Below are 18,805 nucleotides of genomic sequence, written 5' to 3'. Positions count from 1 at the left end.
AGCTCTACTAGATTTTTAGGTGGCAAAACGGCCTGAAAATAATAGACGTGAAGGCCCTGTGAATATAGACGTGAAGGCCCCGTGAAGGCCAGAAGCCTTTCTAGCAGTCTGGCAATATCTAAATGACTAATCCAACATTTGTTGTTCAGAAATGCCTTGATGGCCTGTAAGTTACTTCCAATTGACCATGTTTCAATAGTGGCTTGTATCAGAGAACTAACAGTAATAGGGCAGCAAATTAATTTTGCTTTAGAGCTTGTTTAACAACATCACAGCCTCACAGGCACATAGCTTCGTTGCATTCCTATTAGCTGGGGTAACCAAAACAACCAAGACACGTTAGTCATATACACACAGTGCATGAGTGCACACCAAGATATTTCTCAGTTCAGAATGAAGGGTGGCTAGCAGTGACTGACCTACTTTATATGCAGTGTTTCAGTTTTCCCCTGCTGTGCCTTTGAATGATACCGTTTGGTGCCCTCAGGTCAAGAGGACTTTAAGTGCAAGCCCTTGAAAGAAAGCATTCAAATGATTGATGCTTTTGTGTTACAAAAAAAGGATACAACAAATGGAAGCAGAAAACTTGCTTCCAAAAACCACTTAATTCTGCTCTGAACAAAAGCTTAATTGGTAGAAATAAAAATAACGCCAAAACAACCAAACCTTTGACACCAAGTACATATCATGGGCAAGATCAAGAGAATGTTTCAGCTCCCATTTAAGAGCTGGCGTAGTCAGCTGAAAAGGATCACTTATGCTCATTGGAGGAATGGTAATCTTTTGCTGCCGACTCCTACTCTACTACTCTGTAGCTAGGAAAAAAGCCAAGGACAATGTTGTCAATGTTTGAACTCAAATGAGAATACATTGTATAATGTGCATTACAAGAACCTTGCCATCACCAGAGGAATAAAAACTATAAACTTGATGAAAATGGAAATCAAACACCTGATGCCAACCTAAATGTAACTTATAGTTAGAACATTCCAAATATAGCAGAAACATGTTTTGCAGACAAGCGTTGTGCAAAAACAATAGACAATTAAGCCAAATTTCAGGAAAATCAACATTTGTTTCTAACCTAAAGAAATATTGTATCACTGTCAATATGGTACACAAGAAGCCAGAGGGCATATTTATGAGATTCTAAGATTTCATATACCATATAAAGACTTAATTGCTAGTTTAGAGCTGATAACAAGAGAAAGCATGCAAGGTTGCTTTCTACACTCTCAGAAAAGTATATTTTCTGATACTTCTCCCATGGCTTTTGTCAGAAGAGAGTTAGCAGAACGCCACACAACATTCACTTCCTTTTTGAGGAAACATCTGCTGGGATGTGTTTTATGACCCCCACTGCTAGCAGTGGCAGAGTCAAGTGAGAGCTTGAACAAAGCATAGACAAACATTTGTGCTACTTTAGGCATCAAATCATTCAAATTAAACAACTGTATATTAGCATTCTGTTCTACAAAAGGCATAAAACTAAGGTTCAGTTGGAAACTTCCTTAAGGTTTTAACGATATCGGTTCCTTTTAACGGTCCGATTCCTTATATAAAATGTACCCTTACAGGTCTGCAACCATTTGATTAAATTTGTAAACTCAAAAGTTATGGTGGTCCTTATGTTCAAATGTTTTAGAACGACTGGTATTGTAATTGTATAGCAGATGTGAACTTCACATTGTGAAGTCCTCATACCGGCTCTGAGATTGTGATACAAAAACAAAACCGTTCCAAAAGTGATGGAACTGTCACTGATTCTGGTTCTTCAACATTGGATCCGGTTCCTCCGGTGCTGGATCCCAACCCTACACAAAACTGTCCAAAATACTGTAGAAAAAACAAGCACATGGATGCCATTGTCTAAGGTTAAGCTAAGACCAACATCTAAAAAACTACAGGTTGAATCAATTAAAGTTCACACATAAAAACAGGAAAGAACACGTTCGGTCAGATCAAACTGAGAAACAAGAAAAGATTTATAATGTAGAATAACTAGTGCATCAGCAGGATTGATGAATGGCTTCACACTCACTCACAGCCTTGATTCAAACTAATTATAGGGGTTTTCACTTTAAAACATGGCAAAATTAATATAAAAAAGCAGCATCAAAATGAAAAAGTTAAAAAAAAAAAAAAAAAGTCAATTGAGCCGTCTTGGCGAGTAAAGAAAGGTCCTGGATTTAAGTGCTGGCTTGTGGTGGTCTCTGTTGCATAATACCATCCCTCATGCGCCTCCTGTCCCACTCATGCTAATGAAAGCGTTTCAATAAGAGCTATGACAATAATCTGGGGAAACATCGTGAAGATTGTGAATAAGAGGTTACAAAGCAGGCCAGGAGGGAGACGTCACATTTTGAGAGCACCAAATCACAGAATGTGCCTTGACTGCCCAAGACCAAAACAGTCAAAAACATGTTTCATGAACGCAGTCCCAAAACAAGCATCTTGAATTATGATTAAGATTCAAGGTCTGAATATAATATCGATCCACAAATGAAACGCCATGTCCAGTCCAGTCCCTCAATGTACCATTATTCATCTCTGATTAATTGAACATTCTGGTCCCTAGGCTGTTGTAGAAGTGTGAGTGCTCAATCATGGTATGTCCAGATCGTAACAGTTTTTTTATTGACCTGTGCTTTCGTTTGAAAAGGGCCCATTCTACAAATTCACTAAACTGACTACTTGGTGAGGTGGCACGTCTGGGCTTAGTTCAGTAAAGTACATCCGGAGGTTAAATCATCTTCAAGACATATTTAATCAATAGTGCTGTGCAACCTAAAAGGCAACGTTGATGTTTTCCGGTCATTTAGATTGCCAAATCACTTTCACAGTACGAGTAAACAACCATACCTGCAACCATGAGTGATCAGGTACTTAGTAGTAAATTCCACAAGTCCAAAAGTGCCCGCACTCCGCAGTGTCACCGGCTGTGTCAAGTTGACATGCCCTAAATGTAGATGATATATGCCGCTAAACATAACCCACTGCGTGGTTTTGTTCCATAAACGCCAACGTCATCTCAATCTTGCTTAAACTGACCCCAGTCTGAGTCATTACTCATTATATGTAATTAGTAGCTAACTAACGTTAGCGCCGATAGGCCCAGCTAGCTAGGAGCCAGGGCTGGCTTGGCTGGCTAGCTGCTGTGCTGTTCAACTGAACTGTCAACTTTTACCTGGCATTTGGTATTTTTGCCGTTGATCTACGTAAACTGGCAAACAAGTGCAATCGGAATAGATTAGCTCAACGCGAGCTTTTACTTACCCTATATATCGTCGATATGAATCGCGTATTTATGAAGAAAACTATATTTAGCTAACAAGCTAAGTGTATAACCACGACTGCTTACAAGGAGAATGAGGCTGAGACAGAAGCAGCAGGCACAACCCAGCAGCTCCGCCGATGAGCTGTCCGCCCTACCGACCCTAGGCACAAGGTACTTTGTTTCCTTCTAAACTAGTAGAAGGCAGATGCCTCGAACTACTACGCCTGCCTGCCACCTACAATGTTCTCCTCCTAGATGATAGAAATCCTCATCAATGTGCACTGAATTAAAAAAATAAATCACGTGCGACTTTATGTAGGCTGTGTGTGTGTGTGTGTGTGTGTGTGTGTGTGTGTGTGTAAGTAACTATAATTGTGATGATGACCATAGCTATGGTCCTGGTCCATTGTGATCCTGGGGTCCATAGTTCTAATAAGAATACATTTTATTTACAAGGCGCCTTTCAGGGCACTCATAAGGTCGCCGTACAACAGGTTAAAACAGTTTAAAAGCAAAACACAACTAAGGGGTGGGGGGGGGGCGAGGTTATGAATGGCTTTGGATGTAGTCGATGCGGTATTTGATGAGGAGCCACTGGAGTTGGTGTAGACTAGAGTGACTACAGGGGTGATGTGACTGATCCCTCTGATGACAGGGGTTCTGGTGATGATACGGGCAGCAGCGTTCTGGACCAGAGGAGTTTGTGGGAGAGACCAAAAAGGAAGGGAATTACTACAGTAGTCCAAGCGGGAGGTGACGAGAGAGTGAACCAGGATTGCGGCACTGTGGGGTCTAGCTCTGCATTAGAGCTAGACTAGAGCTATGATGACCATAAAGGTTACTGACATTAATACAGATTATACGACAGGTGTTAGAATGGTAATCAAATCACAATGACACTTTTACTTTTATATACTTTATAGTTAGGGAAAGTTAGCCAAATGTGTGACCAATCTGCAAAATGAATGCTCTCCAATAGCTTTCTTCACAACTGTGTTCATAAAGGTGTCTACTATCACCTCTCAATTTGTTCCAAGCCAACTCCCTTGGGAAACTTTAATTGTGACATCTGCTAAAAATTAGGGTACCAATTAACAACCTAGGCCTAATTAACACGTTTTCCTTCAGGGTTTTTCATGATTTTGAATCCATAATTGGAAGAATTTGTTTAGCCTTCATTTATGGAAAAAAAAAATGAAGGCGTGTTTTTCATGCAAAACAAGTGGATTTAATAGCAGAAATGTGTACATTATAGCTGCATATAGATTATTAACATTTTGTGAAGAAAGCTAAGTAAGCATCTATTTTGCAGATTGGTCACACATTAACGCTAACTTTCCCTATCATTATTTGGTCACACATTTAGCTAACTTTCCCTAACTATTATTTGTTAATTTGGATGGTACAGCATATTGATTAACCATATAACAACTAGAAATAATAGGCTACTCCTCACTGTTTTCATATTATGCATATTTGGTATAGTAACATTAGTGTTAAAGTAATTTATTTCATTCAATAACTCTACGTGATTTTATAACTTAAAGCTGTGCAGCCAACATTTAGGCTACCATTTGCTTGTTCAGTCAGTATAAGCACCTGACACATTGATGATGCAAGCTGCAAGAGCACCTGTCAGGCTCTGTCAGCCTAACGTTTTTTACTGCAAAATAATTGCAGAAAAACAAGTGTCTACTCTGTAGACTTCATGTGGCTCTACATAATTTGAATTTGTTTCAGATTAGGCCTAAGTGCATTTCTGCCATTGGCAAAACAAAGAAAGAAAAACAGCACCCTCTTTTCCTTTGAATTTGTCAACAGTCTGTCTCGAGATACTAGGCCTCATCAACTTCAAGGTTAAAGGAGAATTCCGGACTAACCATTTTATTACCTCAATCTGATGTTATTATATCCAAGAACGTGTGGTAGAGTGGAAGACAGACAAAAAAAAAGTTAAAAACTAGGAATGCACTCTGTCGAGGTGCCAACTTGCGCCTAAGTACTGCTACTAACTAATCTAGTCTATTACAACTTCTGTTGTAAAACCTTAGTTAAGTCACCATCAACAGCCAATAAGGGACCACCATTCTTACCCATACATACATACATACCGGTACATACATACATACTGTACATACCCAGCAGATCACCAAACGTACCTTAGTTACGTCATCAGCAAATCCCTGATTGGCCGACAGACAATACCAACATATGCAGCCGAATGAGCCGATTACAGTACTCGCACGCTCTTGTGGAGATGGAACAACGGTTTGGTAACGGTGTGCCTCCAATGTGAGTATTGGACTTCATGTGGTCAAACTTGTGATGTCAGTCATGTCACGTATGTGTCTAAATATGGACATGGTTTCAGCATGATCCGCACCTGTTGACTTCCATTAATTAAAAAAAAAAGTAATATAAAACATGTGGAAAAAAATGTTCTGGAGGTTGGTAGACAACAAGCCGGTGTGGTGAAGCATGCATGAATGAATGAGTGCAGCCAGTCCTGCCAGCCACTCAGCCTTGATTGCATGTTTGGCAGTTAGTCTCCATGGGCCTTTTGGCAGCCACCCCGGAATTAGTTTCATTTGTAGTTTGGCTTGGATGTTTGCCACAGGTTATTGTTTATACTTAAAGCTGTGCAATGTTTTTGTTAAGCAGCCAACATTTGTTAAAAAGTTAAAACTAGTAGGCTACCATTTGCTTGCTAAACTAAGTTAGCTTGGCAACAAGAAATCTGGCAATGATCAGGCCAGCAGTTTAAGAAATCTGCTTCAGACACACAGACCAACCGTCTAGCCTCCTGTAGAGTAAACATTTTACTATCCCACGCCGTGTTTGAAATGATCATGGCCATGATAATTATCAAACTGTTGGGGCTGCATACCCATCCACTGCACCCACAGCTGGGGCAAACGGGGAGCACCATGGGTACATGGGATAGCAGCTGTATTAGGTAGACTTATAGTCTACCTGGTAGACTAGGTGAGGAGGTAAGGTTGAGGCTGACCCCAGAGATACCTGCATGGGTGTGTGGTGTCCAACAGTCCCTGAGATGTTTGTGGTCTTTGGGATGAAGCTTTCACCTCTCATTATTTGACCCTAGGTCAAAGTTTGGGGAACCGTTGTCGTATTTAGAGCGTTCCATCTCTGCTTGGCTCATCTCACTTTTCTGTTTCATTTAATACATTGCGTATTACTAGTGTGGGGGTAAATTATGTTGATAATACATCACTGACATTGCCGGTAGAGTTTCTTCCTGCATTGTGAGGGACTGTGCCAGAGGACCTATTCATTCATTGTCTGTTTCGGAACGCCTTGTCTTGTGGTTGTTTGTTGTAACCACTTTGGAATGGGTGGTGGGCATGAAAGGTTTCCAGGTCTGCCTGACCTGCAGCCATAGACAGTGCTCTCATCTGCGGGGTGGGTCCAGGGGTGATAGATGTATGCACATCTGTAAACTTCTCCGTTGTCATGGGCTGAGGTACAACTGGAAACCCTGATGAAGGTTGCAAGCGTCTATTAAAGTAGTCAGGTGATGGTGCCCGCTGTAAAAAGACAGGGGATGAGGCGCCTTTATGCAGAAACCCATGTAAAGGAGCATGGGCATCAGATCCACTCAGCAGACTGGCAAGTGGAGTAGGTGAGTTGCTTCGAGGGGGACCCTGGCCTCCCAGAAGCTCCTGGAATTTGTTTTTTTGCTGTTGAACAGGCACTTGACCCTCAGGCAACGGGACTAGAGCAGCATTTGAGGATGGATTGTGGGAGTTGGCTTTGGGGTGGGAAGGCAAAGTTCCACTTGCCTTCATGCTGCTGACCAATTTATTAAACGCTGACATTTCAGGGTCATGTGAGCCACTGGTTAAAGCATCCTCCAAGTGCTCAGCCATGAATGGTGTGCCATCTCCTCTCTGTGGAGGGGAAACCTTTTGCACCTGTAGTTCAGTCCCAAGCTTCATCCCCTTCATTTCCCCCTCCACCTCCTCCAGAGATAGCACCATTCCTGAGTTGGTACTCTCATGTAGCCGAGCTTTGTTCACTGACAGACTGGAGAGGAGGGGTTTCAGGTCTATTTTGGCCTTGTGTAGTATCTCTAAGATGTCTACCTTCTCTTTGTGCTCTGCCAGTCCTCCCAGCTCTTCACACGGTGTCGACCTCAAGCTACTGGAGCGGCTACTTGAAGGGCTAAGGTTACTGGAGAACCACTTGCTGAAGCGGCTGGCAGATACTGGCACATCTATCATAGAAGACAGCCCTGGTGTTGTCTTCAGGTTTAAGAACTTGTTGAAGTCAAATTCTCCAGCTGAATGCTCTGGCAGACTGTCAGTGTACGGGACCTCCTTATCAGCTGTTGAGGCTCTTCCCACATGTGGCTCCTCTGCCTGGCCACCATTACATTCCACTGCTTCCTTCAGAGACACCTTCTGCTTCCTTGGCATCTGAGACCTACACTTGTCATCTTCCAGGATCTCATCATCAAATCCAGTGAGCTCAATTGTTTCAGACTGGCTTGTGGGACCTCCAAAGAACCACTCTGGTTCTTCCTCTGCACAATAATCATTCCTTCGTCTCTCACTTTGTTTGTCACCAACATCTCTCCTGAATCTCTTGTCTCTTTCACGTTCCCTTTCCTTCTCTGCACATGCTTCAAAGGCTCGGGCAGCAATGATGCGGCCACTGCCAATTCTGCGTGCCCCACCAAGACTCTCATCCTTATTCTCCAGGGGACTGATGGGGCGATCTGTGTGGGGTATAAGTGCAGCATTGCCCTGACGTCTCTGTGAGCTGAGTACAACATCCAGATTGTCCTCCTTTAGGCCCTCAAGAGGGTCTGAGAATCTGCATTTCAAAGAAATTCTATCGTCCCCATAGTTAAAACCATCCAGTGGAGAGCCGCATCTCGAAGTGGGATATAGTGAGTCATGCCACTTCTCAGGATCCCAGACACCATCACTGTAATACCTTTCGGAGAGACATTGTGGCCTTTTTTTGGAGCATGACAATTCCTTTATATCTAAAAGCTCTTCCTTGGTGTATCTGTAATAAGTTGTGGTGGCTGCCATTTCCTTCACTTGATCAATATCAGCATCACCATTCCTCTGCTCTTCAACAAAAAAATTGTTCTCCATTACTGACCACTGGACAGGTTTTAGATTGAACTGGAGCAGTACCCATTACCAGAGTACATGGAGGCCAGTCTATGAAGTCATTTAGAACATCAGCACTATGACATCAGGCATTTCCATATTGGGCATAGAGACAGATATGCAAATTCATGGAATATATATACATATATTATACAGTATATACAGTACACACACACACACACACACATATATATAGCTCATGTTTGCTCCTAGTTTAAGTATAAATTGTATAATCACATTTGTGTGAAGTGTGGGGCACAAGATGTATTTATATCGGCCACATGACGTCTTAAGTTGTCATTCAGTGCCCTAAACAAACATTCAAGTCCATAGACTTTGCTGGCAAACAATTTACATCATAAAAGTACTCCTAGACCACAACATCACGTCCGCGAGCCACCTACCTCCATACCTCTTTGATTGGTGGTTGCACAAACAAGTGGGGCATGCACTGTATAAACAAGTGGGGCATGCATCCCCAACTTGTATTGTTCCAGAGTCGGACGGTGCCTGTTTATAAATAATCCATTGATTGTAATATATAACATTATTAGTACTGTAATCACAGGTACAGCGAGTACTCCCAACCAGGTACATCCTTAACTAACATCGTTCTTGCATGTCCCCGAGCAGGCCAGTGCCCGAAGGAAGGGTACTAGTCCACTTAACTGTTCAGATATTTGGATCATCGCACACCATGCAAGCAATCTGTCTATAAATCTTTTATTTTTATGATTAGGGTCACCTCCAACAACCTATTCGAAATGACCTTCCCTGTCACTTGGCCTTTCTAACATTTAATCTTAAAATGTTACTGTATGAGATGCCCTGCAGTACTGTACCATATGTTTAGCCATTTATGCCAGGTAATCACAACTCTGCATACATTTCCCAATCTCTTTGGTGCCAAATAATTCTAAATGGGTTCTATTATTTCCCAATTTGTGAATATATCAGTAGCCGACAGCAACTATGGACCTCAAGCACCAATGCAAAGGTCTATTAGCTGTTCTGTGTAATATCACATGTATAACTTAGTGTTTCATATGGGACAATACCATTGGCTGTACACACACATATTTTGGTCCCATCTTAGCAACCAATGACAAAAAACATTATAGGACAAATCATCTATTCTAACTCAAGCTCATTTCACTGCAATTTATACTAGTATAAGCTAAAGGATTTCTAATTAGAAAACGTGAACATTTCAAGATACAACAGCTTAATTTTATTGCTTTGTCATTTGGAAAACATTTGAAAATCCAATTAGAAATTATCCTGACCCGACACAAAAAGGTGTGTGTATATATAAACTAAATGCTGGAATATGACATATATATTTACATTTGCATACTATTATAGTCAAGTGGGAAGTAAGTTGAGTGGGAAGTCAATACCTGCATATCCCTTCTTTTTTTTTAAAATACTACCTCATTTGTATTCCAACTTTAGTTTGACTCATCAGAATAAAAAAAATGCCTTTGAAATTCTCATTTGTATAAATGAGACTCGTGACAAAAATAATCATCAACACCCTGCCCAACACTGCTGTATACACTGCTGCATTTGCCCTCAAATCAAGAAATAAAACTACTGGTGGCCCTGGTTTGAAATCAGCAATACTGGACATGGGAACCTTGAAATAACCAATTACATTAAGTTTCATTGCCAGGTGTTGTGCACATGCAGAGTATGCATGCTATTCAGAATCAGATTGATATCTTGTATTGAGTCATAGCAGACAGTGACACAGAGACTGCCTCATAACAATAGTTTTGCAATAACTTCACAGTTCAACTAACCAAAGTGGCTTTAATGGCAACTGTCCCACTGAATCAAAAAGAATAGTCATAAATATTAGTTTGTCCAGGTAAAAAACCATTTACAAAAAATGGAATCAAAAAGATTCTCCAATATAGTGCTGCAAAGGAATTCAATGAAATTACTGAACAAGATCTACATCAGTTGTTTACCCATATTTTCTGTACACAAGTATCAAAAACAGTCGGTTTGGTACAAAAATAAAACCATTAAAAACCCAGGTTTTGATCAACTGGTCACAATACTCAACCCTTATACTTCTGAAATTAAAAAAAAAGGAATCTCTGGGCTTTGATCAAACATCTATTTTTTGCTTTTTGCCAAATTCCGTGGTGAACATTTTAATACGTCTCTGATCTTAAGGTATGTCCCTGTGGTCTCAGCAACTTCAGTAAACTCTGGTGTATCTTCAAAAGGAACAATTCCAGCTGCAAACCTACTCCGATGAGGTACTGCCATTATCTTCTCAGACTCAGAGATATCATCTAGAGCCTCTTGAGTAGGGAGCTCTGGAACAGGGCTCCCAGGGCTCACTTCTTCAAATATCATTGGACCAGGGCTCCGAGAGCCATCTTCTTTGCCTCTGATTGGACCAGGGTTCTTCGGGCCATCTTCTTGGACCAAGATTGGACCAGGGCTCTGAGGGCTATCTTCTACAGCTTTGACTGGGCCAGGGCTCTGAGGGCTATCTTCTTCAGCTTTGACTGGGCCAGGGCTACGAGGGCCATCTTCTGCAACTTTGACTGGGCCAGGGCTACGAGGGCAATCTTCTTCAGCTTTGACTGGGCCAGGGCTACGAGGGCTATCTTCGTCAGCTTTGTCTGGGCCAGGGCTATCTTCCTGTGCACAGGCTGGACCGGGGCTAGTGGACACATGAGCTTCCGTCTGTTCGTCACTATTTTGACATTTAGCTTCTGTGGATCCCTTCGTCTGAGGTACTTCTTCCGGTTCATGCTCTTCCATTTCTGATTCGGTGTCGACATGGGCAGATGTAGAAATACTTGGCGAGCTAGGTACAGGTGTTCCAAGGGCAGGTGTCTCACAATCGCTGTTTGTGGCTGTATCTGCATTTTCCAGAGCTGCCATGATGATTCTTTGTTGCTCTTCTAACTCCTCCAGTGTCAGGCCATCCTCCACATAATCAGCCTGGTCAATCACTTTCCAGGTACTTCCTCGCAGTGCTGGAGAGCGATTAGAGGGTGTGGCAGGAGGGGTGCCTTTAGGCAGAGGGGGTTGAGTCGGCGTAGTGGGTGGTGTACCCTGGGGTAAAGGAGGTGGTGAACTGAAGGCAGGTGAGCCAGGAGGGAGTGGAGGCTGGAACTGAAAGCCCTGTGGGCTTGGGTAAAACCCAGAGGTGTCTAGATCTAGGAAAGATAATAAGAAAGTTACCAAAAAAGGTTAAAAAAAATACAATCTTCCTGTATATAAGCTACTAGAGGACAATACATCTGTTATACAGAATAAATTATTCTCCCCTCAGTCCTGCTAACAATTCACATGTACCTTCACCAATATCACAAGAACTCAATGTAGCACTGCGACTTATTCACATGTCCCTTCACCAAGACAAATGAGCAGTCAGTTTTTTGAGTGGCGCTAGCCCCTCCAATGCATCGGTTTTGAAAATTACATCATGTAGCAGCCAAGTCTATGGATTCCCCCCCCCCCTGCCTTTATTGATAGGTTGAAAGTAATTTGACAGGAAATGGGGAGAGAGATGGGGGGGGAAGACACACGGCACGCCGTGAGGCTGGATCAGCAGCCTAGGTGCCCAGACAGTTGAGCTAACCGTCCGGGCCAGTCTGGAGTTTTTAAATGTTTGTTTAGAACACTTAATGACGTAATGAATGTGGCCAATATAAATACAGTGGGTGCCCCTCACACGAGTGAGATTTCTTTTTTTAAAGGTACTAAAGAATAAAGATATTCTGAAGAACCATTACCCGAGTCTAATTCCATATCTGAGCTTCTGGGACTGGATCTTCTTTTCTTTCTTTCCTGTGAAGATGAGCCAGAATCCTGCCTTCTCTTGTTGCAGATGGCACCAGGCTGTTGACAGAGCAGATTATGAGATTAGTTAAATTAAATATTACGAAGTGTCTAAATGTATTGCCATTTCATAATCACTGGTGATGACAGTAGTAAGCACAATTGACTAGAAAGGATGGCATGCAGCAAGGAGACAAGTCATTCTTAACTCCTTTTGCTGCCCCTAGTGTTAACATGGTTGTACTGCCCCAGGGGCCGCACGTCCAGGCCCACTCTATGGAGCTTGTTGTCCTTCTGGGTTAAACAGGAAGGTGGGGGCTTCCGGAAGTGGAACGACACCACACAACACAGCCCACAGCCTTTAGCTAGCAGAACAACCAGCTACATTTTCTCAGCGATGCGATACAAAATCACAAATGATTTACGATCGTCGGGTGCGAGCCAGCTCACCATGGACAGCTCTCTAACCTTTGGAGATATGGCACTTTGAAAATCGGGTTATAATGGAGGCTCAGCGGAGCTGGATTTAGAAATCGCATCGCTGCTGGTGAAGGAGGAGGGCTATACTAGCCGGAGCAATGCTAAAGAAAAAGGTAAACAGACCTACGGGCCGACGGCGCGTTCATATATGGATTAAACATATGTCTATGCTTATAAACGTAGCTGGCATAGATAGGTCCCAATAGCCTAAGCTAAGTTTATAAGCGTAGATGGCATCATGGCAAGAAAATAATTAAGGACTTCAGAATCCATAGAGCGGTACCCTTTAGGCCAGCTTTTGGCAATCAATACAGCAGTGTCAAGCTGCGCTTAATGTGACACCGCAACTATGATTGTGCCCAGGGCACCCCTCTGGATTAGTCTATAGACAAATTCAGAAATGGGTCTCATGGTCGCAGCGAATGCATTTCCTGTTGGCGGAGACGACATATCTGCGGTGTAAACAGCCAGGTCTTCTACTACATTGAATGGTAGAGTGACTGATGTTAGTCTGCTCAAACATTACTTTTACATGCTTTTTACTAACACTAACTTCACAAAACATTTAATTATTTTTCCTTCATCTTTGTCAAGTTTTTGGGAAGTTGTTACTATCTTGGATTCACCAATATCTAGAATTTAACTAGTTAATGTTCCCTCTAAGCTGTGGCTAACCACATCCACAGTGCAATAAATTAACAGGGTGAATAGATAGAAATGTGCAACAGATGATATAAAGCAGTAAACTAAATTAGCAAAAAAATTTAAGTACAAATTATCTATATATTTTTTTAATTTCTAAGCAATGTTCATAGGCATTCACCAGTTTGTGTATCAGTATCTATCTCAAATTTAAAGAATTGTCTCATCTTGAATATATCTGGTGTGATTAGGTGGGGAAAGTTATGGCTTTAGTAAAGCATCAAAAGTGCTTTGTATTTTTGAGAAACCTGACCAATTATAGCCTTTCTGATTATTACCTCCGGATAATTGCTGGACAGGTAGGCAGCAAAGTTGTGCTTCATGTGGCTGTTCTGCATTGGAACCGAACCATATTGCATGAACTCCTGGAAGTCAGTCAGTCAGAGAAAATACGTTTGTTGGATTAGTACACAGACTATTACTATAGAATTGGTATTTTAACAACCACAAATGGAAATTACTTGGTTGCTCACAATATATTTCTACAAGCCATGTTAAATAAACAGAATTTGAGATATTTAGATTAAACACTGCAATAAAGTAGTCACTAAATAAAATCTCTACGCATATTTTAAAATAAGTTAGTGATAACAATCATTTAGGCATATTTAAATCTGTTTTTAACATTCAGCAGGGAGGCAAGGCATCACTCTGCTCTACCAGCCTAATAATGTACAAATTATGATAAGCGATCACTATAAAAACATTCAAAAATAGCAGATGTAATGTCAGTGCCGCACTGCAAACTTGTAGATCAGTTATTTTTGAGAAGTACTGTTCTAAATCCTTAGTTTTCTGAAACACTTATGTTACCATTATATACACTGTATAATATAGCTAAAATGACACAGGTGCTTTCCTAGTTTTAATTGGTTAAAATACCAATAAAGACCTAGTTAAAGAGTGAAATGTGAAAATATGTTGTAAATTTACATCTTTCATTTTTGGGGATGCAGGAATATTGAAGCCCGGGAAATCTACCAGCTTGGAAACATCGTAAGAGATTTTTTGTCCGCTTGCACCATCTTCTACAGCCCCTTCATTTGCAACTACAATGGAGGAAAAAAAGGGATAAATTGGTAAATGTATCGTCATGTTTGTCAATGATTGTCTGTACCTGAATGTGGCTTAAGCAGAAAACGCACCCTTTCCGTCATATAGCGTTAGGCCAGAGTTTTCAAGCTCAGCTTCTTTGAGCCAACCTGGTGGATACCCCAACTGTCTCATGCGGTAAATCAGAGGAGGAAGGGTGGTCCCATCAACTCCCAATGCTGCCAGCAGTTCCTCACTATTCAACGCCACAGGAGGTAGAAAACAAAAGAGTAATGACAACATTATTTAATTATTTAACGTGTTCTAACTTCTACTACATAAACACTCAAAACACTACAAAATTACAATATTACCTTATTACTCCAGGTTTGTATTTAGCAAATCGCTCCTCTACTTCAGCATGGTAGCGCTGGTTGCTCTGGTTGGACTGATTGCTGTTTTGACCAAACTCCTTTCTTCTTTCATTGATTGCAGCCATATCTTTTGGCTAAAGCAACGACACATATATAATTAAATAACACATGTGTCCCAAGTACATTTCTAATTTCGTCCTCTGCTCTGCATTTAAAGGGATAGTTCCGAATTTCTCATTAAGCTGTATGAAATACTTGCCATTAATATAGTGGTTACAACTGTATTATTTGATCCTTTGTCCTTGGTGGGAGTTCTGCTCTGGTTTTGGTAAAATATTAAGTAGTTCCGGTCATTTTGTGGGGGGCACATGGGGCCACGCATTAAAGTAAATTAATTCACAAAACTATTGTGAATTTGTATTGTTGACCTATTTCTACCATATAGTGCAATTTTCGTTCATTTGAAACCGTTTTGTGTCCATATCACTACGCCCAAAAAATAGTTCCATGTGATAGAGGGGTCAAAATTGAACGAAAGTCGCACTAATATTTTAGAAATAGGTTAACAATACAAATGACTAGTTTTGTGAATTAATTTACTTTTAATGCGTGGCCCCAGTTCCCCCCACAAAATGACCGGAACTACTTAATATTCACCAAAACCAGAGCAGAGCTCCCATCACAGGACTCCGGGCGGGCAATGAATTACAATTTACAACCACTATATTAACTGGGATTTCTTTACAAATAGAAGCTCGGGGTGCTGGGCAGATATGGCAGCTTTTACTCTGAAAGTCATAAGGTTCCGTCTTTACTTCACGATAAATAACGTCTCTCTAGAAGAGTTAATAATTCCAAACGAGAGGCTTGTTGAACTCAGAAATTAAGAGAAGTATGCCTGATTGCCCATCTGGTCAAAACCATGGAGAGCTCCCTAGATTAGGAGATACGAGGCTCTTCTGAGCCGTAAACAAGGAAGTGAAGAGGCAACGCTCCAAAAAAACTAGGACGCACTAGGACGTGTGTACACGTCCACTGGATCCATCAGTTGGATTAGATATGACGTTTGTACACGTGTTTACCCATTTTGGGCGGGACCCCTTTGTGTTTTAACTAAGCATTATGTTATACTTTAGCTATTGAAAAATAGCAGATCTACAAGCTCATAGCGCGAGTGGTGTGCTACGAGCTTGTAGGTCTGCTATTTTTTTTTTATCGTGGAAATGCGGCACAAATCTTTGAATATATATTCTTTCAGATGACTTTTTTTGACGTCAGGTCTAAATGGGCAAATGGCAAGTATTTCATAAAACTTAAGTTAATTGTGAACTATTCCTTTAACTAACTACGGCGACACTAACTTCTGACCACTGCAGTAACAAATAGAGTAAAATTCTGTGATGTGATAATGTCCAACTTGTATTCATTTAAAATACTAAGACTGGAGGCAACTATATGATGCCAACAATATGAGGAGTTTACACTATTTACACTAGTCTGTACATGGCTGTTCGTATCGTGTCAGTAAGCCTAATCAAAACACAGTAAAAGGTCGAATATTTGAGTTTGGCATTATACAATGGCTACCTACCTTGGGGCAGTCTCTCAGCTGATGTCCACCCAGTCCACAATTGAAGCAAGTTGGCTTGGGTCTACAATGAACACATCAGTTGTATGCTGTGATTAGAGGGTTTGCTGCAGGTACAGTCGCTGAAATAATCAGAATCAGCATTCGACTGTTCACTATCACAATCATGTAGGCCTACCAAAGTACAGCTTCATTCATACTCCCTTACCTTCTGTCTTTCATTTCTATGTCTTGTCCATCTGTGCCAATAACTAGTTTGAAGATCTGCTCGTATCTTTGCAAGAATTCAGGAATGTATCATACGACCACATAACAAGAATGCTCTATGTTGTCAATATACCTGGTCAAATGCCATAATATTTTGATAACACATACAAGATACAAATAAGAGCACATTCCTGGAACTAATTAATCTCTCTCTCTCTCTCTCTCTCTCTCTCACACACACACACACACACACACACACGCGATCCATGTTGACTTGAATGAAGAAATTATCTGAGAAGGCATCGGCAGTCATAAAGATACGTTGGAATTTCCCACCCTTCAGTCAGCTGGGGGTTTTCATTCAGCAATGGCTGGCCCAGTTTGTCAACACTAAAAGTTGTAAAATACATGACGCTTCCAACCATCTGTGGACGAGAAACAAGAAATAATGTTCACGACTCTGAAGCAACAAGAGTTGGCCATGTTTACAATATTTTTTGAGAATATCACACAGACATGTGACAAATGTTACATGTATTCCATAATACCATGTAATGTTTGAAATGAATCAGTCTTGTATACAAAATTGCTTACCAAACACAAACTGCTCATTAAAACGTACTCATTTGCCATGCCCAAGCGTGTTATAAATGGAGATTAGGCATTCAGGGACTTTAATACAAATTTAAATACACACGAAGCGAAGGGCTGAGCACTATAATATTAACTATTACCACAACTATAATGCTGTCCATTGCAGTTTTTTATAGTGGTCAGTGTGAACAGCAGTAACAGCACTCATATCTTTAAATGTTTGACAACAAATCATGAAAATACTCACACTAAAGACCTCTGTCATTTTCTTGATACAACTGCTGGACTTTGTCTTCTGGTCTTCCTCCATGACAAAAGCAGAATTCTTCAAGGGATAGGAAACGTTTAAGCCATGTCATATTTTCTCTCGATGTTTACGGATTAATTATATTATAATGTTCTACTTGTAGGAGAGTACCTGAGGTGTCATATGGAATGAAGTATTTTGCTTCCCCTGATTCTGGTGCTTCTGAATCACACTACAGATACAATCTTCAATTTCTTGTCGACACTGCCTAGATAGATTTAAAAGGATCATTTTCTATCCATGCCACATATGGACAACTAATCAATGAAAGCATATAACATAAAACAAGACTAACCAATACTTACTTTGATATGGCATTGTTTGCATAAAGGATCTGTAAAAGTGGGCCATCAACATTGACATCTTCGACTTTGAGGCCACTGTAATACAGGGTTATAAATGAATTAAGTGATTACATTGTGTTTTTAAAGGATAACATTTATGAATGCAGAATAGCAGATCCACATTTACCTGGGCCTCGTCAAGATCCTGAGCTTTCTGTTTAGACTCAGATGTATAATGTAAGTCAAGGAAATAGTACAGAGACAACACCTGCAAAGACATCTATCATGCACATGTGACTCCTGTTGTGCAATATCGTAGACATGTTATGAGCTACTTTATGTCAAGACATTCTGTGCAGGTGATTTTTCTAAGTGTTGGTCTGTTGGAGTTTGGAAGCACTCGTCACTGAATGGCCCTGCCCCTGCGTACAACCTGTTTTGAATTTGCACATACTGCAGGAGGCAGCAGCGCGACCAGTTATAAAACGAGTGCTTCCAAACTGGATTTTTATTAAACAAATGCCTTGCAGATTGGATGGACAATTCAAGCTTTCCCTACAGATGCAATGTTGGAGAGTTTAATACAAACAGATCTAAAAAAAAGTATTCTGAATCTGCACTAAATTAGCATTGGAGTCTCACACTCGCAGCGCGTGATACTGTTTGGGCTACGGTTAGCCTGCTAGCAAACAGCGCATTTGAACAAAAGGATATTTTCATCCGTTAGTCTCTGGATAATCTCCTCACACTCCTCCAGCCTGTCCCGGACGTGGCATGTGTCATCAATGCTTTCATCATCCGAGAAGCGAATATGCGTAGGGACAGGCAGAGTGTCGCCTAGTTGTTCAAACAGTTCACTGTCACCAAAATCAACCACCGCCATCTTCCACTTCTGTCTGTGACGTGTGTGACAAGACGTGGGTTCAGAGGTAAATGACCTACGCCGAGTTACGCTGGTCTCAGAGTGTAGCTCTGGCTGGTCTCTCACTGGCTCGTGCAG

General features: G+C 41.1%; 2 protein-coding genes and 1 pseudogene across 5 annotated transcripts in view; all 3 read right to left on the bottom strand.

Annotated features, from left to right (window-relative positions):
• Positions 1 to 3,414, bottom strand: part of clip1a (CAP-GLY domain containing linker protein 1a) — a 30,264-nt gene extending 26,850 nt beyond the window's left edge. For all 3 annotated transcript variants that reach the window (XM_080766955.1, XM_080766957.1, XM_080766956.1), the window contains exon 1: positions 3,277 to 3,414. The gene's annotated coding sequence lies outside the window, so the exon portion shown is untranslated. The remainder of the gene's footprint in view (positions 1 to 3,276) is intronic.
• Positions 3,415 to 6,359: 2,945 nt separating this feature from the next.
• Positions 6,360 to 8,406, bottom strand: LOC308316947 (eukaryotic translation initiation factor 4E transporter-like; annotated as a pseudogene). The gene is made up of 2 exons: positions 6,517 to 8,406; positions 6,360 to 6,449 (listed from the first exon to the last, which is right to left on the bottom strand). The product of its transcript is annotated as a eukaryotic translation initiation factor 4E transporter-like (transcript).
• A 1,235-nt stretch (positions 8,407 to 9,641) lies between these two features.
• Positions 9,642 to 18,694, bottom strand: zcchc8 (zinc finger, CCHC domain containing 8). The gene is made up of 14 exons (XM_080765258.1): positions 18,520 to 18,694; positions 17,993 to 18,035; positions 17,827 to 17,901; positions 17,633 to 17,729; positions 17,462 to 17,539; positions 16,942 to 17,045; positions 16,622 to 16,687; positions 16,417 to 16,477; positions 14,826 to 14,959; positions 14,565 to 14,707; positions 14,353 to 14,468; positions 13,698 to 13,784; positions 12,192 to 12,297; positions 9,642 to 11,612 (listed from the first exon to the last, which is right to left on the bottom strand). Exons 1-14 carry the CDS (start codon positions 18,686 to 18,688, stop codon positions 10,552 to 10,554), a joined length of 2,340 nt encoding a protein of 779 aa, XP_080621384.1. The 5' UTR covers positions 18,689 to 18,694; the 3' UTR covers positions 9,642 to 10,551.
• Between the last annotated feature and the right edge of the window lie 111 nt (positions 18,695 to 18,805).

Source organism: Protomyctophum bolini, assembly GCF_963924005.1.
Source record: "Protomyctophum bolini genome assembly, chromosome: 6".
Classification (NCBI taxonomy): domain Eukaryota; kingdom Metazoa; phylum Chordata; class Actinopteri; order Myctophiformes; family Myctophidae; genus Protomyctophum; species Protomyctophum bolini.
The sequence above is the reverse complement of the archived record's forward strand: the minus strand, read 5'-3'. Positions and strand labels throughout refer to the sequence as shown.